General features: G+C 51.0%; 1 protein-coding gene across 4 annotated transcripts; it reads left to right on the top strand.

The window, feature by feature from the left end:
• Positions 1 to 6,008: 6,008 nt before the first annotated feature.
• Positions 6,009 to 25,232, top strand: LOC140897817 (zinc finger protein RFP). 4 transcript variants are annotated; one of them, XR_012154819.2, is made up of 9 exons: positions 6,009 to 6,425; positions 8,133 to 8,228; positions 10,245 to 10,475; positions 11,599 to 11,621; positions 12,287 to 12,402; positions 13,018 to 13,047; positions 14,157 to 14,291; positions 14,699 to 14,910; positions 16,438 to 16,681. XR_012154819.2 is itself a non-coding variant. In XM_073310925.2 (8 exons), exons 1-8 carry the CDS (start codon positions 6,009 to 6,011, stop codon positions 14,725 to 14,727), a joined length of 1,077 nt encoding a protein of 358 aa, XP_073167026.2. In that variant the 3' UTR covers positions 14,728 to 15,198. The 4 variants fall into 4 exon arrangements, 2 of the variants coding, with proteins under 2 accessions (XP_073167026.2, XP_078704602.1); XM_073310925.2 differs by lacking the exon at positions 16,438 to 16,681 and having other exon boundaries at positions 14,699 to 15,198; XM_078848476.1 differs by lacking the exons at positions 6,009 to 6,425; positions 8,133 to 8,228; positions 10,245 to 10,475; ... (2 more) ...; positions 13,018 to 13,047; positions 14,157 to 14,291 and adding exons at positions 18,810 to 18,905; positions 20,922 to 21,152; positions 22,276 to 22,298; ... (1 more) ...; positions 23,696 to 23,725; positions 24,692 to 25,232 and having other exon boundaries at positions 14,375 to 14,910; positions 16,438 to 17,102.
• Positions 25,233 to 27,091: the final 1,859 nt, after the last annotated feature.

The raw sequence follows: 27,091 nt of genomic DNA, 5'->3' as shown, positions 1-27,091 counted from the left end.
CAAGCGCACTCCAAACCCTGGATAACTAGTTGCAGGAATAGCCCATGCTGAAGAGCGTGCTACTGCAGTGTCATAATGCTTTGAGATACCGGAGATAGCTAGCTAAGGGCACGTCTACACTTGCAAAGTTACAGCGCGCTCAGAGAGCGCAGAAGGAAAACCGCTGTTGTGTGTTCACACTGACAGCTGCCTGCGCAATAGCGTGTTCACACTTGCGGTGCTTGCAGCGCTATTCGGAGTGGTGCACTCTGGGCAGTTATCCCACAGAGCACCTCTTTCTCTTTTGCCGCTAAGACTTGTGGGAAGGCAGAGGGGGTCGCGGGGCATCCTGGGTCCAGGCCCAATGCCCCGTGATGCATTGCTTCGCATCCCAGCAATCCCTGTGCTTCCGTCCACATTTGGCACCATCTTTCAATGGTTTGTGTACTGCCCTGCCTCTTTCAAGCTGCAGGAATGGATCCCGAACTGCTGACCAGTATGCTGCTCGCTCTGACCAACACATCACGAGTGGCAGTGGAGTTATTCCTTAAACTACAAGGAGAAGAGGAGTGCAACACTGATCTCGCCACTCGTAATAGCTACGACTCGAGATTGCTTGTGGCATTCATGGAGGTGCTGACCATCGTGGAACACTGCTTTTGGCTCAGGAAACAAGCAGTGAGTGGTGAGATCACATTGTGATGCACGTCTGGGATGACGAGCAGTGGCTGCAGAACTTTTGCAAGAGGAAAGCTGTAGAACTGATCAATGAAATTGTTTTTAATTGTTCATTTTATTAATATAACTTCATAAGCAAAGTTTTATGAATGAAACAACATTCATTCATAAAACCAGCTACCCCAATAACTGGCTAATTGAGTTTCACTTTCAATCCAATTGCTGCTTAAATCACTGAAACTTACACTGTTTCAACATTGACAGGTTTCAGAGTAGCAGCCGTGTTAATCTGTATTCGCAAAAAGAAAAGGAGTACTTGTGGCACCTTAGAGACTAACCAATTTATTTGAGCATAAGCTTTCGTGAGCTACAGCTCACTTCATCAGGTGCATTCAGTGGAAAATACAGTGAGGAGATTTATATACACACAGAACATGAAAAAATGGGTGTTATCTTACACACTGTAAGGAGAGTGATCACTTAAGATGAGCTACTACCAGCAGGAGAGCGGGGTGGGGAGGAGGGGGAAAAGAAAACCTTTTGTAGTGATAATCAAGGTCGGCCATTTGCAGCAGTTAACAAGAACGTCTGAGGAACAGTGGGGGGGGGAATAGTTTTACTTTGTGTAATGACTCATTCATTCCCAGTCTCTATTCAAGCCTAAATTAATTGTATCCAGTTTGCAAATTAATTCCAATTCAGCAGTCTCTCGTTGGAGTCTGTTTTTGAAGTCTTTTTGTTGTAATATAGCGACTTTTAGGTCAGAGATTGAGTGACCAGAGAGATTGAAGTGTTTTCCGACTGGTTTATGAATGCTATAATTCTTGACATCTGGTTTGTGTCCATTTATTCTTTTATGTAGAGACTGTCCAGTTTGACCAGTGTACGTGGCAGAGGGGCATTGCTGGCACATGATGGCATATATCATATGAATCTTGCCCATATGCTCAGGGTTTAGCTGATCGCCATATTTGGGGTCGGGAAGGAATTTTCCTCCAGGGCAGATTGGAAGAGGCCCTGGAGGTTTTTCGCCTTCCTCTGTAGCATGGGGCACGGGTCACTTGCTGGAGGATTCTCTGCTCCTTTAAGTCTTTAAACTACGATTTGAGGACTTCAATAGCACAGATATAGGTGTGAGGGGTTTTTTTTGTAGGAGTGGTGGGAGAAATTCTGTGGCCTGCGTTGTGTAGGAGGAGGTCAGACTAGATGATCATAATGGTCCCTTCTGACCTAAATATCTATGAAGCTATGAATCACATTGGTAGATGTGCAGGTGAACGAGCCTCTGATAGTGTGGCTGATGTAAGCAATATAAAAAACTTTCCCTCCAAACTGCCACATGAGGCTGAGCCAAAACCTTTCTGCCCTCAGGAGCCTGAAAGTCAGCCAGAGGAGCAGCAGGGCGCAAGGAGAGCTGAGCTCCACCACACAGGCACCGCTGCTCCTGTGATCCTGCTGTGGTTATGTCTGGGTGGGGCTGCTTAGCACAGTGGGGGCAGGGGAGTGGCCCTCTCAGTGACAAGGCTGTGAGAATGCAATCTCTCATTATGTAGCCCATGCTGCATTAACCAGTTGGGACCCCTGACAGCTTCTCATGAACTCTTCCCTTACCCCTCACATGTGCCCTACTGGGAAGGCCAGATACAGATGAACAAGGAGAGTGTGGCTTTTTTGCGAAGCAAATGCCTCACATCCAGAGGCTGCGATTATTTTCTAACCTCCAGGGTTTACCCACTTGCCCAGGGACAGCAGGTCTGACCAGCGCTAATGGGTCTCTCAAAATTGCTGAGGATGTTTTTGGTGGAAGCTCTTCAGTTTTGAAGAGTCTGGCTGCTGTAGGTAGCCCCTGCTCGGTCAGGAGCAATCAGCAGCCCAGCCATTGGCTTGGGCATTGGAGCCCATGGGCACCAGCATCCCTTTCCTCAGACCCCATCTCAGGCTTTGCTCTCTATCCTCAAATTCCCAGTTATCTGCAGGGTTCCTCTGGCTCAGAGCCACACTCCAGGCCAGTGGAGTCCAGGGCTCCATGGCTCACCCTCAGTGACATTTCCTCTCAAGCAGCCCAGAACCACACCAGCATTGAAACAGACTCCAACGAGAGACTGCTGAATTGGAATTAATTTGCAAACTGGATACAATTAATTTAGGCTTGAATAGAGACTGGGAGTGGACGGGTCATTACACAAAGTAAAACTATTTCCCCATGTTTATCCCCCTCCCCCCCACTGTTCCTCAGACGTTCCTGTCAACTGCTGGAAGTGGCCCACCTTTATTATCACTACAAAAGGTTTTCTCCCCCCCCTCACCTCCTGCTGGTAATAGCTCATCTTAAGTGAGTGTGTATGATAACACCCATTTTTTCATGTTCTTTGTGTATATAAATCTCCTCACTGTATTTTCCACTGAATGCATCCGATGAAGTGAGCTGTAGCTCACGAAAGCTTATGCTCAAATAAATTGGTTAGTCTCTAAGGTGCCACAAGTCCTCCTTTTCTTGTTTCAACATTGTAACTTCTGCTCACTGTTTGTCATTCATTATACTTGTCTATATTGTAACTTCTGTTCACTGTTTGACATTCCTTACATTTGTCCATATTGTAACTCAAACTCCATTTTAACTTGTCCCAAACTCCATTTTAAAATGCTCACTCCATTTTGTAAAAGCTTGCTGCAACCTTCATTTTTGCAAAACCCTGCTGTAATCTTATTAGTTTAGTTTAGATGTATGAATGAGGTATGTATAGGTGATGGAATCAACTTCCAGCCCCAGCCTGCCCTGATGAAATAAAGTGAAAACACCAAGGGCCGAAGATGCAGACAACAGCCCCGACAAAGCAAGAAGAGTCCACCCTAAAAAGAAAAGAACAAAAGTACAATTGAAGAAACATCAAAGCCAGGTCCTAGGCTGAAAGTCTGCAATTGACGGATGATCAATCACACGGAACCCAGAGGCAGCGTGACACAGCAAGACCTATAGACTCTGGATTCAAACTAAAGCCTACAAAAAGGATGGATGAGATGGAAGACTTTGGAGGGTAACATTCTGCTGCCAACATGGAAGGGCATCAGTGCATCACCAACAGAGACCCAGCCCTTTCTTGTGCCCGGCTTTCTTGGCCAGTTAGCCTCCACAAGCTACGAACCCAAGCCACAAACTCAAGTTACATTCAGGACTGGTAACGATACATCAGCTGCAGAACATTTGTGTGTGTGTGTACATAGGTATCAGATATTAGTTATTGGTCATAAATCAAATTGTGTTATAATAAACGTCACATCTTGTCTTGTCCCCTGAAACGATCCTGTGTAGTTTTGTCTGCATAACAAAGCCACATTCATGGGACTGTGTGATGAGCTCGCCCCAGCCCTGTGGCCAGCGGCGTTTTAATGCCTAGGCCTAGAGTGGCAAATTTGCAGGGGCGGCAAATTTATAATAGCAGCAAGAGGCTGCTTCCCCCGCCGCCCACCCTGGTGCTGGTTCGCACCCTCCACCCCTGGCACCGCCCCAACTCCACCCCTTCCCGCACCATTCCCCGCCCTCATTGGTCCCCTTCCCCAAATCCCTACCCCGGCCCCACCTCCTCTCCTGAGCGCGCCGCTTTCCCCCCCTTTCCCCCTCCTTTGCGAAGCTGTTTCGTGCACAAGCACTGGCAGGGAGCAGGGAGAAGCAGGACCCGGCAGCACGCTCAGGGGAGAAGGCGGAGGCGGAGCGGAGGTGAGCTGGGGTGGGGAGCTGCTGGGGGGGGGGAATTATTTCTTGGCCTAGGGGCGGCAAAATCATTAATCCATCGCTGCGTCCGGCGCAAGGACATGAGAATGAGAGCTGCCCTGTCACTGGAGAAGCGCGTGGCAATTGCACTGTGGAAGCTGGCTACTCCAGACTGCTACTGATCAGTTGCTAACCAGTTCGGAGTGGGAAAGTCGACTGTTGGACTCGTGTTGATGGAAGTGTGCAGGGCCATTAATCGCATTCTGCTCCAAAAGACCTGGCTTTTGTCTCCTGTTCAGTGCTTCGAGTGTAAGCTCTTTGGGGAAAGGCACTGCCTTCTGTTTGTTCTGTATACTGATCCATGACATGGGTGCTTTGGTACAATGGTATTACAAATAATCAATCGTTATGATCTGACCTGTAAACAATCCAACATCTCACTGGCCTTAGAAACAGTGCCCACCCCGAACAGCACAAGGCTGCCCAAGACAGCGAGGGCAGGAGATGCTGATTTGTAATAGTGCATCCCAGTCTGTTTCCAACGTATTCACACTGAAGGGATGTACCATTCCATCCAGGTGCAGAGCAGCCAGTGCAACTGGCTGCATCTGCAGAAGCATCTCCAGCCAGCACTGCCTTCCCCCTGCAGCTGAATTCCCTTTCCTGGCCCCTGTTTAAACACCACACCCACTCTCCAGTCTGGCACCAAATCTCCCTCTCAAGGGGGGAGGGATAGCTCAGTGGTTTGAGCATTGGCCTGCTAAACCCAGGAACATGAGTTCAATCCTTGAGGGGGCCATTTAGCAATCTGGGGCAAAAATTGGGGATTGGTCCTGCTTTGAGCAGGGGGTTGGACTAGATGACCTCCTGAGGTCCCTTCCCACCCTGAGATTCTATGATTCCTGGAGTCTGCTCTGAGTACCCAGACTCAGAGACTCAAAGTTTCAATGTCTCTGCTGCGCAAAAGGAACAAAATTCTGGGGTACCTCTGAGTCTCCCGCAAATAGTTCCCCCACTCTCTGCAATAAGAAACCCAGTGTAGTCTCAGACACGGTCCACGGCAGGAAGCCCTGCACTGGATTGGACATTTGCTAGACGCGGCCCTTGGAATTAAGGTTCTAAATCAGCATCCTCAGACTGAAGCAAGCTGCCAAGCCGCTGCATTTAAAATAAACCCCGGCAGTAAACCCGTAAGGGAATCAGAGGCGTGTACTCTAGTCTGCACAATGCTCCGCTGCAGCCCATGGTCGATCCAGCTGCTGCCCGGTCTGTCTGGGCCTCCAACAGAAGGGCACAGCCCTGCCTGGGAGAGCAACCCAACACTGAGAAATCAGATCTGCTGCAGTGAACAAAGCCCTGTCCAACCAGGGGGTGTGTGGATTTGGGAGTCAAATAATAGAATTCAAGTCAACTCTTCACTTTTTCGAAAAGAGTGACATTCTCCCTAACCTGACCCTGTGCACTCTTCCCAGCAGAGAGAGGGTCACGTTTCTCATCAGAGCCCCCAGGGATGGGGAGAACTCACAGCCCCAGCTGATTCTAGCTCCACCAATGAGACAGAGCCAGGAAGGGAAACACCCAATTCCTGTCCCAGACGCTGGAAATTCAAACGAGCTTTGTGTTCCCCTTCCCGCCGGGAGCCATGGCTGGAGAGAGCAAGGCAGAAAGTCTCTGGGATGAACTTTCTTGTCCCATCTGCCTGGAGTATTTCCAAGAGCCTGTGTCTATCCACTGCGGGCACAACTTCTGCAGAGACTGCATCAGCCAGTGCTGGGGGGAGTCGGAGCCCAACTTCTCCTGCCCCCAGTGCAGAGAAACCGCCCAGCAGAGAAACTTCAGGCCCAGCAGGGAACTGGCGAGAGTTATCGAAATAGCCAGAGGGCTGAGTTTCCAGGCAGCCAAAGGCTCAAGAGGCGAGCGAGTGTGTGAGAGGCACCAGGAGGCCCTGAAACTGTTCTGCGAGGAGGATGAAACCCCCATCTGCCTGGTGTGTGATAAATCCAAGGCTCACAGATCTCACACGGTGGTTCCCATAGAGGAGGCTGCCCAGGAGTACAAGGTAGGAAATCTCCGCCCGGCGTCAGTGTTTGTACCTATGGGGTTTTTTCAGATATATTTCCAGGCCCAGAGTAGAGCTGCTCATGCAGAGGTCACGTAGCCTGCGGCCATAACTGGGGGTCCCCAGGCTTTCCAATGTTTGGGTTTCCTTCTAGTGTCACCTGAACTCTAGTGTCATTTCCTGCTGTCACAAAGGATGTTTTTTTGCTAACTACAGTGTTGTGATAAAGATTTTGAACCTTACACATGGATCTCTGCTCTGACTTGAGGACCAATTTCCAGGAGTGGGTGGGGAAAAATATTCATTATCTTGTGATGCCCTTTTCCTCGGTGAATATTTCTGTTCCAACACACGTTCCTGCTGAGCGGGACACACCGGAACCAGCACTGCCAGCCCCCACCGTTCTTAAATCCTGCGATCTTTGGAAAGATTCAGTCAGACTGCGGGAATTTATCCTCCCACGCTCTGCTTCATTCATTTCAAACCAACAGAGAAATAACTTGCTTCTTGGTCCCCAAAAGATGCTGGTGGAGGCGAGGTGAGGCAGGGGTGCAGTCAGAGCTCCTGACTGGAGGACAGATGAGGAATTTTTGGAGCAAACCTGGCACCATCTGTTTTACTAGGATCAGCAATCTGAGAACAGAGTTGTAGGAAAGAGATCTTCACTGAACACACCGAGAGGCCAGTGCTGCAGGGGCCGGCAAACTTTTTGGTCTGAGGGCCACATCAGGTTTCCAAAATTGTATGGTTGGCTGGTTAGGGGAGGCTGTGCTTCCCCAAAGAGCCAGGCATGGCCTGGCCCTTGCCCCCTGATGAACCCCCCCGAGACCTCTGCCCCATCTATCCCTCCCAGTCCCCTGACTGCCACCGGACTCCCCACCCCTGAGTGCCCCCCGCTGCCCCATCGAACCCTCCCTCTCTTTCCTGACTGCCTCCCACGGGGATCCCTGCCCCCATTCAACCCCCCCTATTCCCCGCCCTCTGACCGCCCTGACCCCTATCCACATCCCTGTCCCCTGACCACCACCTCGAACTCCCCTGCCCTCTAGCCCACCCCCCTTCCCCCTTACCGCGCTGCCTGGAGCCCCGGTGGCTGGCAACGCAACAGCCGCACCGCCGAGAGCACCAAGACAGGCAGCCGGGGCGCCCGGCTGGAGCCAGCCACGCCACCGCGCAACACAGAGCCCCGGGTCAGGCCGCGGCCCTGCAGCTGCGCTGCCCGGCAAGAGCGCGCAGCCCCACCGCCCAGAGCCTTGTGCTGGCTGCGCAGTGAGCTGAGGCTGCGGGGGAGGGGCCGGGGACTAGCCTCCTGGGCCAGGAGCTCAAGGGCCGGGCAGGAGGGTCCTGTGGGCCAGATGTGGCCTGCAGGCTGTAGTTGGCCCACCTCTGCACTAGAGTTTGTGCACTGGCTGCCTGGATCCAGTTTGTGCTCCTAGCCCCCAGGTGTCAGAGTGAACTAGTTCTCCTCTGCTGCTTGCTGCTTGCCCCCAGTTCCTGCAGCGTCCCTAGCCTGGCCTGTGCATTGCCCTGTGGGTGCCCTCCCGGTCTGCTGCTGGGTTAAGTAAACTGGAAAGCTACATCCATGCACTGGTGTTATTGCCGGGGGATACGGGGTGGGGGGAAGTGAAATTTCAAAAGAAAATTGCTCCTCAAGTTCCAAAAGAAAAAAAATGACTCCCTCCGCCCCCTGCATTTCTCTTTGCCCAGGAACAGTTCCAGACCCGACTGCAGGCTCTGAAGGAAGAGAGAGAAAAGCTCCTGGGATGGAAACTGACTGGAGAGAAGAGAAGCTCTGAGTACCTGGTAGGTGCCCAATGGTGTTACCCAGCAGGGCCCTGGGGATGAAGGGCAGTGTGGGACATTTGTGTGTCTCTCTGGGTCCCTGTGCTGCTGGTTTGGGATTCTGCATGTCTGTCTCTGGGTCCGTCTTCACTACCCTCTGGATTCGCTACTCCCTAGTCTAGACACGATAAATTGACCCCCGAGTGCTCTCCTGTATTCCAGCGCCAGGAGAGGCGCTGGCGGAGTCGATGGGGGAGCGGCAGCAGACGACTCACCGCGGTGAAGTCGATCTAAGTACGTCAACTTCAGCTACATTATTCAAGTAGCTGAAGTTGTGTAACTTAGATTGATACCCCCGCCCCCCTCAATGTAGACCAGGGCTCTGTTCCCCTCTGTGGGCTGGGGTGGGACTGGGACTGGGACTCCTTGCCTGGCTCTGAGGCAGATTCCCCAGGAGCAATGGGCAGCCCTGGGGCAGGGCAGACGCTGATCGAATCCAGCAGCAGGTGCAGCCTGTGCTCCCCTCTGCCCGGGATGGACGGGATGTGGGGTCATGGCCCGACCTCCTCCCTTCAGTTCTGGTAGTGCCAAGGCTGTGTTAATGGTCCATCCCCAGATGTCAGAGAGGCCTGCTGGGCTCGGCTTCAGGCTTGATCTTTGTCTGTGTCTGCAAAACACTGTCTTTTTCACCCTGGGCAGTGCAGTTGTAGCCATGTCGGTCCCGGGATATTGGAGAGACAAGAGGGGGAGGTTAGATCTTTGCACCAACTTCTGTTGGTGAAAGAGACAAGCTTGTACGCTACCCAAAGCTGTACGCTACCCAAAGCTTGAGGTCTGGGCTGGAGAGCTCTGGGTGGCTCGAAAGCTTCTCTCTCTCTCTCTCTCTGACGGAAGATGCTCCAATCAAAGAGATCACCTCAACCCCTCGTCTCTCTCTTATAGATGAGCACTAGAGAGTCAATAGCTGAGCGACAGCCAAGCTCTCATGCTAAGCGCTGATGTTTTCACAGTGCTCTAAAACCCACCTGCATCCTGACCTTGTCTTGGAAAATCACGGTGCCCCATCCAGGCCTGAGACAGAGTTATTGGACTGAATCAGGAGTCAAGTGGCCAAGGGGCTGCAGAGGTGAAGGGCTCAGACAAAAATAACCTGACATTCAATTTGTTTCCCATTCTCATAACTTTTCTGTGCCCACCTATGGCTCAGATCATAGCACCGATCAGCCCCAAACTGAGCTGGGTCTGAATGGATTTCACCTTGGCTGGCGACCGGCTCCAGGGCCACACCAGGGAAGCAGCATCTTAGAAGTTATAAGAGGTTCTTTCAGGCTCTGTAAATACTCATACATCTTGGATATACACATGGGAAAGTGATGTGAGCATGCTCCAGGAGACAGGTGCACCTCAAGCCAGGGTGCGGAGTGGTAGCCAGCAGCTGCAGAAATGGGACAGAGTTAAGGTTGGGTGGCAGTGTGCATGGGAGGCGTGACCTTAACTCTGCATTCCCTTGATTTCAGAGCTGTGTTTGTCTTTGCTTCACTCTTGATTTCATGGTATAAATTTATGGACTGGGGCTGCACTAGAGATCCTGATTTCTGCACTAACACAGTTAGTCTCTTCAGAGGGGTGGCTGAGCATCCTCCAGGGCATGTGAATATCTGGAGCTTCCTAAGTGAAACTTAGGAGTTTTAGTTTGTTTTCTTATTTTGTGTTTTCTTTACCCCGTTCAGTCTCTCTCAGGAAGTCTCTGCTCACGTACCTCTGAATCCTGCCCTTTCTACTGTTCGAAGGACTGAGATTGTCACAGGTCACTGATCACAAGAGAAACAAGCCATGTGAGATGGGAAGGGAATTTAGGGCGAGGTGGGACTTTCTAGGAAAATGTCTCTGGTCACATGGGGAAAGTTTCTGTCTGCTTTTGAGGTGCTGAATATTTAGAAATCCCCCCTCCTGCTGACACAGGGCTCTGTGAAATCTCCCCTGCCTCTCGGTGTGTCCTTGATGTGCCTTTTCCCTGTTTGTGCCTCCTCTTTACAGGGAAAGACAGATGCTGAGAGAGAGAAAATTGTGTCTCAATTTAAGCAGCTGCACCAGTTTCTGGAGGAAGAAGAGCGACTCTTGCTGGCCCGGCTGGGAGAGCTGGAGAAGGAGATTGTGAAGCTGCAGGATGAAAATATCACCAAACTCTCCGCGGAGATTTCCCGTCTCAGTGAGCTGATCAGCGAGATGGAGGGGAAGTGCCAACAGCCAGCGAGTGAATTCCTGCAGGTGAGACCTCAGAGCCTTGGGGATATTTGGGAAATGGATGAACAGGGAGACCCATGTGGCTTGGAGTGCAGGATCCTAACACTACAGTGGAACTCACTATTTCTAGTTTTTTCATAGGAATCCTCTCTCTCGCTCTCTCTTTAATGGTACCTCATTTAATTGTTAGGAACTACTGTTAAAATGTGAATTCGCTGGTTTACAATCACTTCCACTTGCTTCTGTTTTATTATTCTCTTTTATATTATTAGTAAGTTGATGAGGGGTCTGGAACAGCTTCCATCTGAGCAGAGATTAAAAAGACTGGAACTGTTCAGCTTAGAAAAGAGGTGACTAAGAGGGGATATGGTGGAGGTCTATAAACTTATTCCGGTACGGAGAAAGTGAACGGGGTCACCCAATGAAATTTAATAGGCAGCAGGTTCAAAACACACATAAGGAAGTGCTTCTTCATAGACCTCACAGTCAACCTGTGGACCTCGTTGTCCTGGGATGGTGTGAAGGCCAAAAGTATAAGTGGAGTAAAAAAAGAATTAGATCAGTTCATGGAAGACAGGTCCATAAATGGCTGTTAGCCAAGATGGTCAGGGACACAACCCCATGCTCTGGGTGGCCCTAAAGCTCTAACTCCCAGATGCTGGGACTGGGGATGGATCACTTGAGTTTGCTCTTTTTTGTTCATTCCCTCTGAAGCATCTGTCAGAAAACAGGACACGGGGCAGATGGGCCATCAGTCTTGTGTTGTTAGGATTGAGGGATCCCGGGAGAGGGGCCCCTTTGTAGGGTTTAGATTTTAATGGTCTTTTTTTATAGTGTTCTGGGTCCACTTAAGGCCCACATCACTGGGGGAGCGGAGCCCGTTAATAACACACATGACTTCATCTACTGCTCATGAGGCAGGGAAATATTATTTAAATAATGTGATCCCCATTTCACGGAGAGAAAGGGGGACTTTGTTTTGGAAATCATCCCAGGCCAGCTGCCGCTCTCCCCATGACACCACCAAGACCCCTGAACCAGGATCACAGTGTGGCCCACTCCACTCTCTTTTCCATTGGCCGACGTCCTTCTCTTGGTTATCAATCGTAACTGAGCTCTTTGTTCTCTCTCCCCCCTCCCCCCCCAGGACATCAGAAGCACCTTGAGCAGGTACGTGGCTCTGTCTCACTCTCAGGGACACGTCACTGAGCGTGGCAGGGGCTTGAGCGCCATGCGACGCCCTCATCTCCTCAGGGCACCATGGCCAGCTGTGCGGGGCAGGGTCACCCCTCAGATCCAAATCTCCCCTCTGCTGACGTTACTCCTGGGATTGATGCTCTTTATCTGAGATGCTGAGATGATGAAGCATGAGGGCAAGTTAATAGACCCGAATAGATTCATGAAATCTCTTGTGTCCCAGGGAACGGGAATATGGACCCTTCCAGAGCAGCGGTGTTCTAATATGTTCAGCTTATGTCCGTTTGGCGCCCTGCATGAGGTGATTTGGGGTTAGTGGTCTCCATCCATTTCTGACTGAGCAGGTGTCCACACCACAAAGCTTAGCAGAGTCAATGCAGCTTGTTGGCCCATCTCCCTGCTCCACTTCCCCTCGATGTCGTTTCTCTCCGGGTCATGCTGGAAACAAACTGGGCCGCTGTGGGTGAAGCTTGTGCTGCCATTGCCTGAGCGGTACCTGCTCTCAGGCCGGGATACATAGAACAGTCCAGCCTCCAGGCCCTGCAGTCCAGCAGCTTTCGCTGGCATGAAATTCATCTGAGATGCGTATAAAATCGTGATTTACAATCAGTTAATTAGAGAATTCTGTTTCTCTCCAGGTGCGAGCAGGGGAAGTTCCAGCAGCCAGTGGAGATTTCTCCTGATTTGGCAAAGAGACTTGGTGATTTTACCCAAGAAAACATTGTGGTAAAGGAGACTCTGAAGAAATTCCAAGGTAGTGAGCAGGGATTGAAAAAGGAAAATGGAGACTGGTCTCTGTGAAGGTTGGAGGAAACGGGCTCTGTCCAATTAGCTGTGAATGTAAATTCAATTTAAGAACATGGAAGAAATATAAACAAAGTTTTGAATTTATTAAGACATTTTTTCCCTAGATATACGATATTTATGGAGGAACAACAGTAGTCTGAATGTGATTCGTTGTCACTTTGTTTGCCCTAATTCTTGAGGACTGCAAAATACTTGGTTGAGTGAAACTGTGTGCTAATGCAGAGGGCTCTATCTACTCTTCCTGAGTCTGTTTCGCTCCAGTCTGAGCTGTCTAGGAATTTTCTCTTGTAGAAAGATGAGATACACTAAATGCCACATAAGCCATGTTTATAACCATGTTATTAGTGCAGAAAGGGGTCCATAAGCTTGAGAGTGGCCCGTGTCCATATGGGCGAATTTTACACTATGTCTCTCTCTCTATCTCTCTCTCTGGGTCTCCCTGCCTTTTCCCTTCTGTTCGTGGCTCAGAACTAAAGCACAGTTATTGTGATTAATTGTAGAAATCCTGCATGAAACATAATTTTGATACCATGAAATCTCTTTCTCTCCCTCTCCTCCCAAGATGCTCTGGTGTTTAAACTGCAGACAGCAAGTAAGTGGATCTCTGGCAAAAGGGGGTAGTGTTATGAGTCGGGTTTTAGATGGATTGAGAGAAAAAGACAGTTTGTGTTTGTGGCACTGGATTCATTTGAGGAACAAGCTTCTGAGATCGAACAAAAGAGAGTCCCCCATCCATAGAGAGTGAGCATTGCAGGGGAGGGGGCTGGCCTTGAGCACTCCGATATATTATTAACCCCTTAATTGTTGTGCAGTGTACTGACTGAATGAGGGCACTGTCTCCTCTGTTATGCTGAGTGGGGGTGGGGGCCTGGTCTGACCCTCTCTCGGAGTGTCCATAGGACATCGCCCCCTTCCCTGTCTCTCCCTGTGGGTCCCACCTCTCTCTTCCCCCCTGGACTCTTGGGTTGCCAACTAGGCCTCTCCATCCTCTCTGTCTTTGTGTGGTCTTCTGTTCACAATGCCTCTTCCTCTTCCCTTCCCCATGGGCTGGGGGCCCTGCCCTGGCATACCCACCAACTCCCTCCTGCCTCCTTCCACCCAGGGCTACTGCCTCCTTCCCTTGTCCCAGCTGCACTGGGGTTTGCGCTCCCCTCTCTGCTGGCTCCTTGATTCCCTCTGACTGGGGGTGTCTCCCCAAGAGGCGGCTGAGGCTGATGCCTCTTCGGTCTCACCCCAGGCTCTGCTGCCTGCCCTGCCCAGTCCCTGCGGCTGGGAGTGGGGAGCCACAGCATGGGGAGCAGGGTAGAAGATTGAGATCATAGAATATCAGGGTTGGAAGGGACCTCAGGAGGTCATCTAGTCTAACCCCCTGCAGGGCCAATCCCCAATTTCTGCCCTAGATCCCTAAATAGCTCCCTTAAGGATTGAACTCACAACCCTGGGTTTAGCAGGCCAATGCTCAAACCACTGAGCTATCCCTCCCCCAGGTCTGCAGCTATAACTGGCCCTGGGAGGTGGGAGCCACGGTGAAATCCCTGCTCAGCCCCAGCACAGAGGCAGCTCCCTGAGACCCGGGACAGAGAGGCAGGAAATCAGGGAGGGTCCCAGCCAGGATGGGGCTGCTGGGGAGTGTGAGAAATGGTCCCATCCTCCCCCAGGGTTGAGCTCTGCCCCTCACGCTCTGATTCTCTCTCCCCCCAGTGACTCTGGACCCAGACACGGCTCATCCCCAACTTGTCCTGTCCACAGATCGGAAAAGTGTGAGATGCGGGGAGACACGGCAGCGACTCCCCGACAACCCTGAGAGATTTGACTGGAATCGCTGCGTGCTGGCCTGTGAGGGGTTCACCTCGGGGAGACATTGCTGGGAGGTGGAGGTGGGGGATGGGCGATGCTGGGCTGTGGGGGTGGCCAGAGAGTCTGTGAGGAGGAAGGGGTGGTTCAGTTTTAACCCTGAGGAGGGGGTCTGGGCTGTGCAGTGGCTGCAGGGGGATCAATACAAGGCTCGCACCTCCCCTGAGACCACAGTGTCCCTGGGTCAGGTCCCCAGCAGGATCCGGGTTTGTCTGGACTGTGACGAGGGGCAGGTGGCATTTTTCAGTGCTGACGACAAGGTCCTGATCTTCACTTTCCCACCAGCGTCTTTCAATGGGGAGAGAATCTGCCCTTGGTTCTGTTTCTGGGACAGCAAAACCCAGTTGAGACTCTGTTCCTGATACACAAGATTATCTATCCCCCTGCAGGCCATGAAATGGGCTTCTCTCACCTCTGACACCCTCATTTCTACACTCTGGAATCTAAAGTGGGCTGGTGACCTGTTCTCCCCGCTCCAAAAAAAACCAACGAAACAAAACCACTCAACCGTCAGGGACATTGTCCAGCCTGTTTGTCGCTGTTCTCTATGATCGCAGAGGACTCTAGCAACCTGGTCAGAGAGCAAGAGGAGGAGTCCTGGGTGAGGGAGAACAGTACAGGTGGCAAATCTTTGGGGCAGGGGAGTGGCAAGAGAAAATGGTTAATCATCACTTTTGATGAGGGTTTTCTAGAATTTAACAAAGCTATTTTTATATCAAGCCCATGGAGGTTGTGTTTTATGGTTCCCATAAATCATTGACTGCTGCCGGCTTTTTTGTTTTTTCACCAAGTGGATTCTGTATCTTCATAGCTGTAAAGATGCTGAAATTTTTGTGTCTCACAATGATTTCTCTTGTCTCCTGCGGGGGAAAATATAGCAATAAACCAGGAGCCATCAGAACTACTTGATTTACCAGTGTTGGGTTTGTTTGCTTTTTACTGACATGCACGGTGGGGTCGAGGTGGGTTACAGGCCATTAGAATTGCAACAAAAGCAACCCTTCTGGAATTGCAACAATAGTAATGATCATGTCTCTGCTAGGCCACATTCAGGTGCTTTCATCCATTGTCTGTTGGATCCGAATTTCCCAGCCCAGGTGCATCAAGCATTCAGACAGTACAGTGACATGTAGCCAGTTACTGGTCCAAACTTCTCATAGACCAGGGTCACATGCGTAGTTGTTCGGTACCTCTACTGGCCACATTCAGAAACAAAAGAGCATCATCGTCTGTTTGATGAGACCTTGCACATATGGTGTGTGCTCTATAAAATGGCCTCCTGACACACACATGTCACAGTTACCAGTGGGGATCTAAAGCGTGAATTTCAGCCCTGAAATCACAAGCCCAGACCCCTTGCCTTAAAGCAGTAACTCGTTTGAGCTGCGAGCCATGAGTTGGTTGTTCGTGACTGGGGCTGGCCACTAGAGGGACAAGATCTCTTGCACTAAGCCAACGTATGAAATAACCACATAAAGCCAATGAGAGGGGGTGTGTCCTAACACTGCCCTTGTCTCCTCCAGCTTTGCTTTTCCGTGTTGTTGCCCTGAGGTTTCTCCTCTGCAATTCTTTCAATAGGATTCATAGAGAGCCAGCTTGCTGCAGGTTTGTGAGCTAGTGGCCATGGGGCGAGCCCCTAGGATGAGCAGGCAGGAGATGGGGAAGGTGAGGCTGGAGGAGAGAGAAGTCCTATCAGACTCCAGTCTCCTGCTGTTCAGATCAATCAGCAAATGGCTATGAAAGCCTGTGGGATTTGGGCAAAGACAGGTGGTGGAATGAAAAAAACAACACACAAACTAGGGGCAAGCGATCATGTCTCAGACATTCTGAATGAAGCCAAGACATATGGGCCAGCCTGTCCACGGGTAGCTGTAGCCATTTCTGTTTAAGGGCAATGGACCAAATTCATCCCTGCCACTAAAGTGTGTACTCATCTCATTCAATGAAGAGGGCCAGATCTCCCTCTGGTGCACATCGGTGTTGCTCCATTGGAGTGAATGGGCAAGAGCTCCAGGGGGAGTAAATCAGTGTAGCTTCATTGACTTAAATGGACCTCTGTCAGTGTACAGTCGTGGTCACGAGTTAATCACTTGCTTTCTTTCTTGCTTGCTTGCTTGCTTGCTTGTAGATGCTCTTAAATTAAAAGAAGAGAAAAGGAAGGCAGGTTTTTAACTCAGCTTATTTTTGAGATGAGCACTCTTCCCAGCAGAGAGAGGGTCACGTTTCTCATCAGAGCCCCCAGGGATGGGGAGAACTCACAGCCCCAGCTGATTCTAGCTCCGCCAATGAGACAGAGCCAGGAAGGGAAACACCCAATTCCTGTCCCAGACGCTGGAAATTCAAACGAGCTTTGTGTTCCCCTTCCCGCCGGGAGCCATGGCTGGAGAGAGCAAGGCAGAAAGTCTCTGGCATGAACTTTCTTGTCCCATCTGCCTGGAGTATTTCCAAGAGCCGGTGTCTATCCACTGCGGGCACAACTTCTGCAGAGACTGCATCAGCCAGTGCTGGGGGGAGTCGGAGCCCAACTTCTCCTGCCCCCAGTGCAGAGAAACCGCCCAGCAGAGAAACTTCAGGCCCAGCAGGGAACTGGCGAGAGTTATCGAAATAGCCAGAGGGCTGAGTTTCCAGGCAGCCAAAGGCTCAGGAGGCGAGCGAGTGTGTGAGAGGCACCAGGAGGCCCTGAAACTGTTCTGCGAGGAGGATGAAACCCCCATCTGCCTGGTGTGTGATAAATCCAAGGCTCACAGATCTCACACGGTGGTTCCCATAGAGGAGGCTGCCCAGGAGTACAAGGTAGGAAATCTCCGCCCGGCGTCAGTGTTTGTACCTATGGGGTTTTTTCAGATATATTTCCAGGCCCAGAGTAGAGCTGCTCATGCAGAGGTCACGTAGCCTGTGGCCATAACTGGGGGTCCCCAGGCTTTCCAATGTTTGGGTTTCCTTCTAGTGTCACCTGAACTCTAGTGTCATTTCCTGCTGTCACAAAGGATGTTTTTTTGCTAACTACAGTGTTGTGATAAAGATTTTGAACCTTACACATGGATCTCTGCTCTGACTTGAGGACCAATTTCCAGGAGTGGGTGGGGAAAAATATTCATTATCTTGTGATGCCCTTTTCCTCGGTGAATATTTCTGTTCCAACACACGTTCCTGCTGAGCGGGACACACCGGAACCAGCACTGCCAGCCCCCACCGTTCTTAAATCCTGCGATCTTTGGAAAGATTCAGTCAGACTGCGGGAATTTATCCTCCCACGCTCTGCTTCATTCATTTCAAACCAACAGAGAAATAACTTGCTTCTTGGTCCCCAAAAGATGCTGGTGGAGGCGAGGTGAGGCAGGGGTGCAGTCAGAGCTCCTGACTGGAGGACAGATGAGGAATTTTTGGAGCAAACCTGGCACCATCTGTTTTACTAGGATCAGCAATCTGAGAACAGAGTTGTAGGAAAGAGATCTTCACTGAACACACCGAGAGGCCAGTGCTACAGGGGCCGGCAAACTTTTTGGCCTGAGGGCCACATCAGGTTTCCAAAATTGTATGGTTGGCTGGTTAGGGGAGGCTGTGCTTCCCCAAAGAGCCAGGCATGGCCTGGCCCTTGCCCCCTGATGAACCCCCCCGAGACCCCTGCCCCATCCATCCCTCCCAGTCCCCTGACTGCCACCGGACTCCCCACCCCTGAGTGCCCCCCGCTGCCCCATCGAACCCTCCCTCTCTTTCCTGACTGCCTCCCACGGGGATCCCTGCCCCCATTCAACCCCCCCTATTCCCCGCCCTCTGACCGCCCTGACCCCTATCCACATCCCTGTCCCCTGACCACCACCTCGAACTCCCCTGCCCTCTAGCCCACCCCCCTTCCCCCTTACCGCGCTGCCTGGAGCCCCGGTGGCTGGCAACGCAACAGCCGCACCGCCGAGAGCACCAAGACAGGCAGCTGGGGCGCCCGGCTGGAGCCAGCCACGCCACCGCGCAACACAGAGCCCCGGGTCAGGCCGCGGCCCTGCAGCTGCGCTGCCCGGCAAGAGCGCGCAGCCCCACCGCCCAGAGCCTTGTGCTGGCTGCGCAGTGAGCTGAGGCTGCGGGGGAGGGGCCGGGGACTAGCCTCCTGGGCCAGGAGCTCAAGGGCCGGGCAGGAGGGTCCTGTGGGCCAGATGTGGCCTGCAGGCTGTAGTTGGCCCACCTCTGCACTAGAGTTTGTGCACTGGCTGCCTGGATCCAGTTTGTGCTCCTAGCCCCCAGGTGTCAGAGTGAACTAGTTCTCCTCTGCTGCTTGCTGCTTGCCCCCAGTTCCTGCAGCGTCCCTAGCCTGGCCTGTGCATTGCCCTGTGGGTGCCCTCCCGGTCTGCTGCTGGGTTAAGTAAACTGGAAAGCTACATCCATGCACTGGTGTTATTGCCGGGGGATACGGGGTGGGGGGAAGTGAAATTTCAAAAGAAAATTGCTCCTCAAGTTCCAAAAGAAAAAAAATGACTCCCTCCGCCCCCTGCATTTCTCTTTGCCCAGGAACAGGTCCAGACCCGACTGCAGGCTCTGAAGGAAGAGAGAGAAAAGCTCCTGGGATGGAAACTGACTGGAGAGAAGAGAAGCTCTGAGTACCTGGTAGGTGCCCAATGGTGTTACCCAGCAGGGCCCTGGGGATGAAGGGCAGTGTGGGACATTTGTGTGTCTCTCTGGGTCCCTGTGCTGCTGGTTTGGGATTCTGCATGTCTGTCTCTGGGTCCGTCTTCACTACCCTCTGGATTCGCTACTCCCTAGTCTAGACACGATAAATTGACCCCCGAGTGCTCTCCTGTATTCCAGCGCCAGGAGAGGCGCTGGCGGAGTCGATGGGGGAGCGGCAGCAAACGACTCACCGCGGTGAAGTCGATCTAAGTACGTCAACTTCAGCTACATTATTCAAGTAGCTGAAGTTGTGTAACTTAGATTGATACCCCCGCCCCCCTCAATGTAGACCAGGGCTCTGTTCCCCTCTGTGGGCTGGGGTGGGACTGGGACTGGGACTTCTTGCCTGGCTCTGAGGCAGATTCCCCAGGAGCAATGGGCAGCCCTGGGGCAGGGCAGACGCTGATCGAATCCAGCAGCAGGTGCAGCCTGTGCTCCCCTCTGCCCGGGATGGACGGGATGTGGGGTCATGGCCCGACCTCCTCCCTTCAGTTCTGGTAGTGCCAAGGCTGTGTTAATGGTCCATCCCCAGATGTCAGAGAGGCCTGCTGGGCTCGGCTTCAGGCTTGATCTTTGTCTGTGTCTGCAAAACACTGTCTTTTTCACCCTGGGCAGTGCAGTTGTAGCCATGTCGGTCCCGGGATATTGGAGAGACAAGAGGGGGAGGTTAGATCTTTGCACCAACTTCTGTTGGTGAAAGAGACAAGCTTGTACGCTACCCAAAGCTGTACGCTACCCAAAGCTTGAGGTCTGGGCTGGAGAGCTCTGGGTGGCTCGAAAGCTTCTCTCTCTCTCTCTCTCTGACGGAAGATGCTCCAATCAAAGAGATCACCTCAACCCCTCGTCTCTCTCTTATAGATGAGCACTAGAGAGTCAATAGCTGAGCGACAGCCAAGCTCTCATGCTAAGCGCTGATGTTTTCACAGTGCTCTAAAACCCACCTGCATCCTGACCTTGTCTTGGAAAATCACGGTGCCCCATCCAGGCCTGAGACAGAGTTATTGGACTGAATCAGGAGTCAAGTGGCCAAGGGGCTGCAGAGGTGAAGGGCTCAGACAAAAATAACCTGACATTCAATTTGTTTCCCATTCTCATAACTTTTCTGTGCCCACCTATGGCTCAGATCATAGCACCGATAAGCCCCAAACTGAGCTGGGTCTGAATGGATTTCACCTTGGCTGGCGACCAGCTCCAGGGCCACACCAGGGAAGCAGCATCTTAGAAGTTATAAGAGGTTCTTTCAGGCTCTGTAAATACTCATACATCTTGGATATACACATGGGAAAGTGATGTGAGCATGCTCCAGGAGACAGGTGCACCTCAAGCCAGGGTGCGGAGTGGTAGCCAGCAGCTGCAGAAATGGGACAGAGTTAAGGTTGGGTGGCAGTGTGCATGGGAGGCGTGACCTTAACTCTGCATTCCCTTGATTTCAGAGCTGTGTTTGTCTTTGCTTCACTCTTGATTTCATGGTATAAATTTATGGACTGGGGCTGCACTAGAGATCCTGATTTCTGCACTAACACAGTTAGTCTCTTCAGAGGGGTGGCTGAGCATCCTCCAGGGCATGTGAATATCTGGAGCTTCCTAAGTGAAACTTAGGAGTTTTAGTTTGTTTTCTTATTTTGTGTTTTCTTTACCCCGTTCAGTCTCTCTCAGGAAGTCTCTGCTCACGTACCTCTGAATCCTGCCCTTTCTACTGTTCGAAGGACTGAGATTGTCACAGGTCACTGATCACAAGAGAAACAAGCCATGTGAGATGGGAAGGGAATTTAGGGCGAGGTGGGACTTTCTAGGAAAATGTCTCTGGTCACATGGGGAAAGTTTCTGTCTGCTTTTGAGGTGCTGAATATTTAGAAATCCCCCCTCCTGCTGACACAGGGCTCTGTGAAATCTCCCCTGCCTCTCGGTGTGTCCTTGATGTGCCTTTTCCCTGTTTGTGCCTCTTCTTTACAGGGAAAGACAGATGCTGAGAGAGAGAAAATTGTGTCTCAATTTAAGCAGCTGCACCAGTTTCTGGAGGAAGAAGAGCGACTCTTGCTGGCCCGGCTGGGAGAGCTGGAGAAGGAGATTGTGAAGCTGCAGGATGAAAATATCACCAAACTCTCCGCGGAGATTTCCCGTCTCAGTGAGCTGATCAGCGAGATGGAGGGGAAGTGCCAACAGCCAGCGAGTGAATTCCTGCAGGTGAGACCTCAGAGCCTTGGGGATATTTGGGAAATGGATGAACAGGGAGACCCATGTGGCTTGGAGTGCAGGATCCTAACACTACAGTGGAACTCACTATTTCTAGTTTTTTCATAGGAATCCTCTCTCTTGCTCTCTCTTTAATGGTACCTCATTTAATTGTTAGGAACTACTGTTAAAATGTGAATTCGCTGGTTTACAATCACTTCCACTTGCTTCTGTTTTATTATTCTCTTTTATATTATTAGTAAGTTGATGAGGGGTCTGGAACAGCTTCCATCTGAGCAGAGATTAAAAAGACTGGAACTGTTCAGCTTAGAAAAGAGGTGACTAAGAGGGGATATGGTGGAGGTCTATAAACTTATTCCGGTGCGGAGAAAGTGAACGGGGTCACCCAATGAAATTTAATAGGCAGCAGGTTCAAAACACACATAAGGAAGTGCTTCTTCATAGACCTCACAGTCAACCTGTGGACCTCGTTGTCCTGGGATGGTGTGAAGGCCAAAAGTATAAGTGGAGTAAAAAAAGAATTAGATCAGTTCATGGAAGACAGGTCCATAAATGGCTGTTAGCCAAGATGGTCAGGGACACAACCCCATGCTCTGGGTGGCCCTAAAGCTCTAACTCCCAGATGCTGGGACTGGGGATGGATCACTTGAGTTTGCTCTTTTTTGTTCATTCCCTCTGAAGCATCTGTCAGAAAACAGGACACGGGGCAGATGGGCCATCAGTCTTGTGTTGTTAGGATTGAGGGATCCCGGGAGAGGGGCCCCTTTGTAGGGTTTAGATTTTAATGGTCTTTTTTTATAGTGTTCTGGGTCCACTTAAGGCCCACATCACTGGGGGAGCGGAGCCCGTTAATAACACACATGACTTCATCTACTGCTCATGAGGCAGGGAAATATTATTTAAATAATGTGATCCCCATTTCACGGAGAGAAAGGGGGACTTTGTTTTGGAAATCATCCCAGGCCAGCTGCCGCTCTCCCCATGACACCACCAAGACCCCTGAACCAGGATCACAGTGTGGCCCACTCCACTCTCTTTTCCATTGGCCGACGTCCTTCTCTTGGTTATCAATCGTAACTGAGCTCTTTGTTCTCTCTCCCCCCTCCCCCCCCAGGACATCAGAAGCACCTTGAGCAGGTACGTGGCTCTGTCTCACTCTCAGGGACACGTCACTGAGCGTGGCAGGGGCTTGAGCGCCATGCGACGCCCTCATCTCCTCAGGGCACCATGGCCAGCTGTGCGGGGCAGGGTCACCCCTCAGATCCAAATCTCCCCTCTGCTGACGTTACTCCTGGGATTGATGCTCTTTATCTGAGATGCTGAGATGATGAAGCATGAGGGCAAGTTAATAGACCTGAATAGATTCATGAAATCTCTTGTGTCCCAGGGAACGGGAATATGGACCCTTCCAGAGCAGCGGTGTTCTAATATGTTCAGCTTATGTCCGTTTGGCGCCCTGCATGAGGTGATTTGGGGTTAGTGGTCTCCATCCATTTCTGACTGAGCAGGTGTCCACACCACAAAGCTTAGCAGAGTCAATGCAGCTTGTTGGCCCATCTCCCTGCTCCACTTCCCCTCGATGTCGTTTCTCTCCGGGTCATGCTGGAAACAAACTGGGCCGCTGTGGGTGAAGCTTGTGCTGCCATTGCCTGAGCGGTACCTGCTCTCAGGCCGGGATACATAGAACAGTCCAGCCTCCAGGCCCTGCAGTCCAGCAGCTTTCGCTGGCATGAAATTCATCTGAGATGCGTATAAAATCGTGATTTACAATCAGTTAATTAGAGAATTCTGTTTCTCTCCAGGTGCGAGCAGGGGAAGTTCCAGCAGCCAGTGGAGATTTCTCCTGATTTGGCAAAGAGACTTGGTGATTTTACCCAAGAAAACATTGTGGTAAAGGAGACTCTGAAGAAATTCCAAGGTAGTGAGCAGGGATTGAAAAAGGAAAATGGAGACTGGTCTCTGTGAAGGTTGGAGGAAACGGGCTGTGTCCAATTAGCTGTGAATGTAAAATTCAATTTAAGAACATGGAAGAAATATAAACAAAGTTTTGAATTTATTAAGACATTTTTTCCCTAGATATACGATATTTATGGAGGAACAACAGTAGTCTGAATGTGATTCGTTGTCACTTTGTTTGCCCTAATTCTTGAGGACTGCAAAATACTTGGTTGAGTGAAACTGTGTGCTAATGCAGAGGGCTCCATCTACTCTTCCTGAGTCTGTTTCGCTCCAGTCTGAGCTGTCTAGGAATTTTCTCTTGTAGAAAGATGAGATACACTAAATGCCACATAAGCCATGTTTATAACCATGTTATTAGTGCAGAAAGGGGTCCATAAGCTTGAGAGTGGCCCGTGTCCATATGGGCGAATTTTACACTATGTCTCTCTCTCTATCTCTCTCTCTGGGTCTCCCTGCCTTTTCCCTTCTGTTCGTGGCTCAGAACTAAAGCACAGTTATTGTGATTAATTGTAGAAATCCTGCATGAAACATAATTTTGATACCATGAAATCTCTTTCTCTCCCTCTCCTCCCAAGATGCTCTGGTGTTTAAACTGCAGACAGCAAGTAAGTGGATCTCTGGCAAAAGGGGGTAGTGTTATGAGTCGGGTTTTAGATGGATTGAGAGAAAAAGACAGTTTGTGTTTGTGGCACTGGATTCATTTGAGGAACAAGCTTCTGAGATCGAACAAAAGAGAGTCCCCCATCCATAGAGAGTGAGCATTGCAGGGGAGGGGGCTGGCCTTGAGCACTCCGATATATTATTAACCCCTTAATTGTTGTGCAGTGTACTGACTGAATGAGGGCACTGTCTCCTCTGTTATGCTGAGTGGGGGTGGGGGCCTGGTCTGACCCTCTCTCGGAGTGTCCATAGGACATCGCCCCCTTCCCTGTCTCTCCCTGTGGGTCCCACCTCTCTCTTCCCCCCTGGACTCTTGGGTTGCCAACTAGGCCTCTCCATCCTCTCTGTCTTTGTGTGGTCTTCTGTTCACAATGCCTCTTCCTCTTCCCTTCCCCATGGGCTGGGGGCCCTGCCCTGGCATACCCACCAACTCCCTCCTGCCTCCTTCCACCCAGGGCTACTGCCTCCTTCCCTTGTCCCAGCTGCACTGGGGTTTGCGCTCCCCTCTCTGCTGGCTCCTTGATTCCCTCTGACTGGGGGTGTCTCCCCAAGAGGCGGCTGAGGCTGATGCCCCTTCGGTCCCACCCCAGGCTCTGCTGCCTGCCCTGCCCAGTCCCTGCGGCTGGCAGTGGGGAGCCACAGCATGGGGAGCAGGGAGATGCAGCAGGGGAGGAGATGGAGATGCAGAATCTGAAGCTATAACAGCCCCTCTAGGCCCTGGGAGGTGGGAGCTGCGGTGAAATTCCTGCTCAGCCCCAGCACAGAGGCAGCTCCCTGAGACTCAGGACGGAGAGGCAGGAACTCAGGGAGGGTCCCAGCCCGGATGGGACTGCTGAGGAGTATGAGAAATGGTCCCATCCTGCCCCAGGGCCGAGCTCTGCCCCTCACGCTCCGATTCTCTCTCCCCCCAGCGAATGTGACTCTGGATCCAGATACGGCTCATCCCTGATGTAACAGGCCTGCTGATTGGCTACATGTGAAACGGAGAAAGACACGGAAGCAAGTGCCCAACAACCCTGGAAGCGATTTCCCAACGTTTCTGGGAGGTGGGGATGGGTGATGCTGGGCTGTGGGGGTGGCCAGAGAGTCTGTGACCAGGAATGCGGGATTCAGTTTTAACCCAAAGGAGGGGCTCTGGGCTGTGCAGTGGCTGCAGCGGGATCAATATAAGGCTCGCACCTCCCCTGAGACCACAGTGTCCCTGGGCCAGATCCCCACCAGGATTCGGGTTTGTCTGGACTATGACGAGGTGCAGCTGGCATTTTTCAGTGCGGACAGCATGGCCCCGATCTTCACTTTCCCACCATCATCTTTCAATGGGGAGAGAGTCCACTCTTGGTTCTGTTTCTGGGACAGCGAAACCCAGTTTAGGCTCTGTCCCTGATCCACAGGGTAAAATATCCTACTGCAGGCCATGAAATAGGCTTCTCTAGCAGCTGACATCCTCATTTCTACAACCCTGGAAGCTAAAGCGGGCTGGTGACCAGTGTTCCCTCTCCCGTGTGCGCAAAAAATTTTCCTCTGTGCAAATTGTTGTGCTTCTGTACAAATTTTTGTGTGTGCGGTGTTTTGCCGTGTGCACAGGGTTTAGGATCTGTGTGCGCCCGCACACGCGCACAGCTTAGAGGGAACACTGCTGGTGACCTGTTTTCCACCCAAAAACCAACCAACTGAACTCTCAGGGACACTGATGAGCCTGATTTTCACTGTTTTCTATGATCCCGGAGGACTCTAACAGTCTGCGTAGTCAGAGACTAAGAGGAAGGTCCTGAGTGAGGGAGGCGAGTCCACAGTTGGGGAACCTTTGGGACAAGGGGAGGGGCAGAAGACAATTGATAATCTTCACTTTTGATGAGTGTTGTCTAGAATTTAACAAAGGTACTTTTATATCAAGCCCATGGAGGTTTGTTTTATGGTTCCCACAATCCTTGGCTGCTGCAGGCGTTTTTGTTTTTTCATCGAGTGGATTGTGCCTTCACAGCTGTAAAGATGCTGAAATTTTTATTGCCTCACAATAATTTCTCTTGTCTCCTGCTGGGTAGAATATAGCAATAAACCCAGGAGCCATCAGAACTACTTGATTCACCAGTGTAGGGTTTGTTTGCATTTTACTGACATGCTCAGTGGGCTCGAGGTGGGTTACAGGTCATTGGAATTGCAACCGTAGTAATGATCATGTCTCTGCTAGGCCATATGCAGATGCTTTCACCCAGTGTTTGTTGGATCCAAATTTCCCAGCCTAGGCGCATCGAGCATTCAGACAAACAGTGACATGCAGCTAGTTATTGGTCCAAACTTTTCATAGACCAGGGTTGTTGTGTAAAGCCTCCGCCCACTCCAGTAGAATATGATTGTCATATTTGTAACTTTTCAGTCATTGCTAGTATGATCATTGAGTTCTGTAACCTTTTGCAAAACTTTGTTACTTTTAGTCATTGTTAGCATGACCTTTTAAATTTTGTAACTTTTGCAAGCTTTGTAGTCCTTTCACTTACCACTTGTATAACTTCCAAGCTTTGCAATATTCCATCACACCATCACGGAGAATGTGAACAAGGGAGTGTATGTGGGACTGGGCGGAGAGGAACTGCAAGGAGAAAAGAGCCCGGAGACAGGTGTGTCTGATGTAATCTGCCCGGAGAAGGCAATCATAGGGTGCTGTAAAGAAAAGAAGAACCTGGTATGAGTGAAAGGAACAAGGTCTGGGAATGTTTCTCTGTGACGGACACATAAGGAAAATTCAGTGTATGTGACAGGAGCTGCCCAGTTCCAATAAAAGGAAGAAAGCATGCTCACAAGCCCTTCTTCTTTTTGACCTGCTTGCTGGCCTGGATCCGTGACCGCAGGCGGACACACCAGATCTACTATGCTTTGGCTTCTTGGCTTCCTATGCTGTCTCCGGTAACTCTCTGCCTGCATGAGCGTGTGGGTACATGAGGGTATGAATGCGGTGAATGTGTGCGTGCATGAATAAGCGCCATCCCTTTTCTGTTTGATCCAATAGCGGCATTTAATAAAACCAATATAAGTGTAACCCTGGGTTGGTTTCTAGTGAAATTGAGGTAACGTTAGAGGTGGAGAATGCAGGCAACCACCAATAGGGTACACTAGTGGAAAGGGGTGACATGGAGTAGAGAGTGCATATGGGTAGCCTAGGAGCCGCGGTGCACCTGCTCCCCCTTCCTGATTTTGGGCACGATGCCACTGTTTAGAAAGGGGAAAAGCCCCCCCGAATCCACAATGGAGGGGAAGGGGGCAAAATTTCCTTATCTCTTCCTCTGGGCCCACTCCAAGGGTGTTGACCGCTGGGT

The sequence above is a fragment of the Lepidochelys kempii genome, chromosome 14, assembly GCF_965140285.1.
Source record: "Lepidochelys kempii isolate rLepKem1 chromosome 14, rLepKem1.hap1, whole genome shotgun sequence".
In the NCBI taxonomy this organism is placed as follows: Eukaryota; Metazoa; Chordata; order Testudines; family Cheloniidae; genus Lepidochelys; species Lepidochelys kempii.
Note: the sequence above shows the minus strand (reverse complement) of the source record. Positions and strands in the feature narration are given on the sequence as shown.

Bases quoted from the DNA above. Each gene is read 5' to 3' on its own strand.
- LOC140897817 (XM_073310925.2), top strand. From the start codon at position 6,009: ATGGCTGGAGAGAGCAAGGCAGAAAGTCTCTGGGATGAACTTTCTTGT. The intron at 13,048-14,156 runs GTAAGTGGATCT...CTCTCCCCCCAG, and splicing joins GTTTAAACTGCAGACAGCAA to TGACTCTGGACCCAGACACG. The intron at 14,292-14,698 runs GTGAGGGGTTCA...ATCCCCCTGCAG, and splicing joins GAATCGCTGCGTGCTGGCCT to GCCATGAAATGGGCTTCTCT.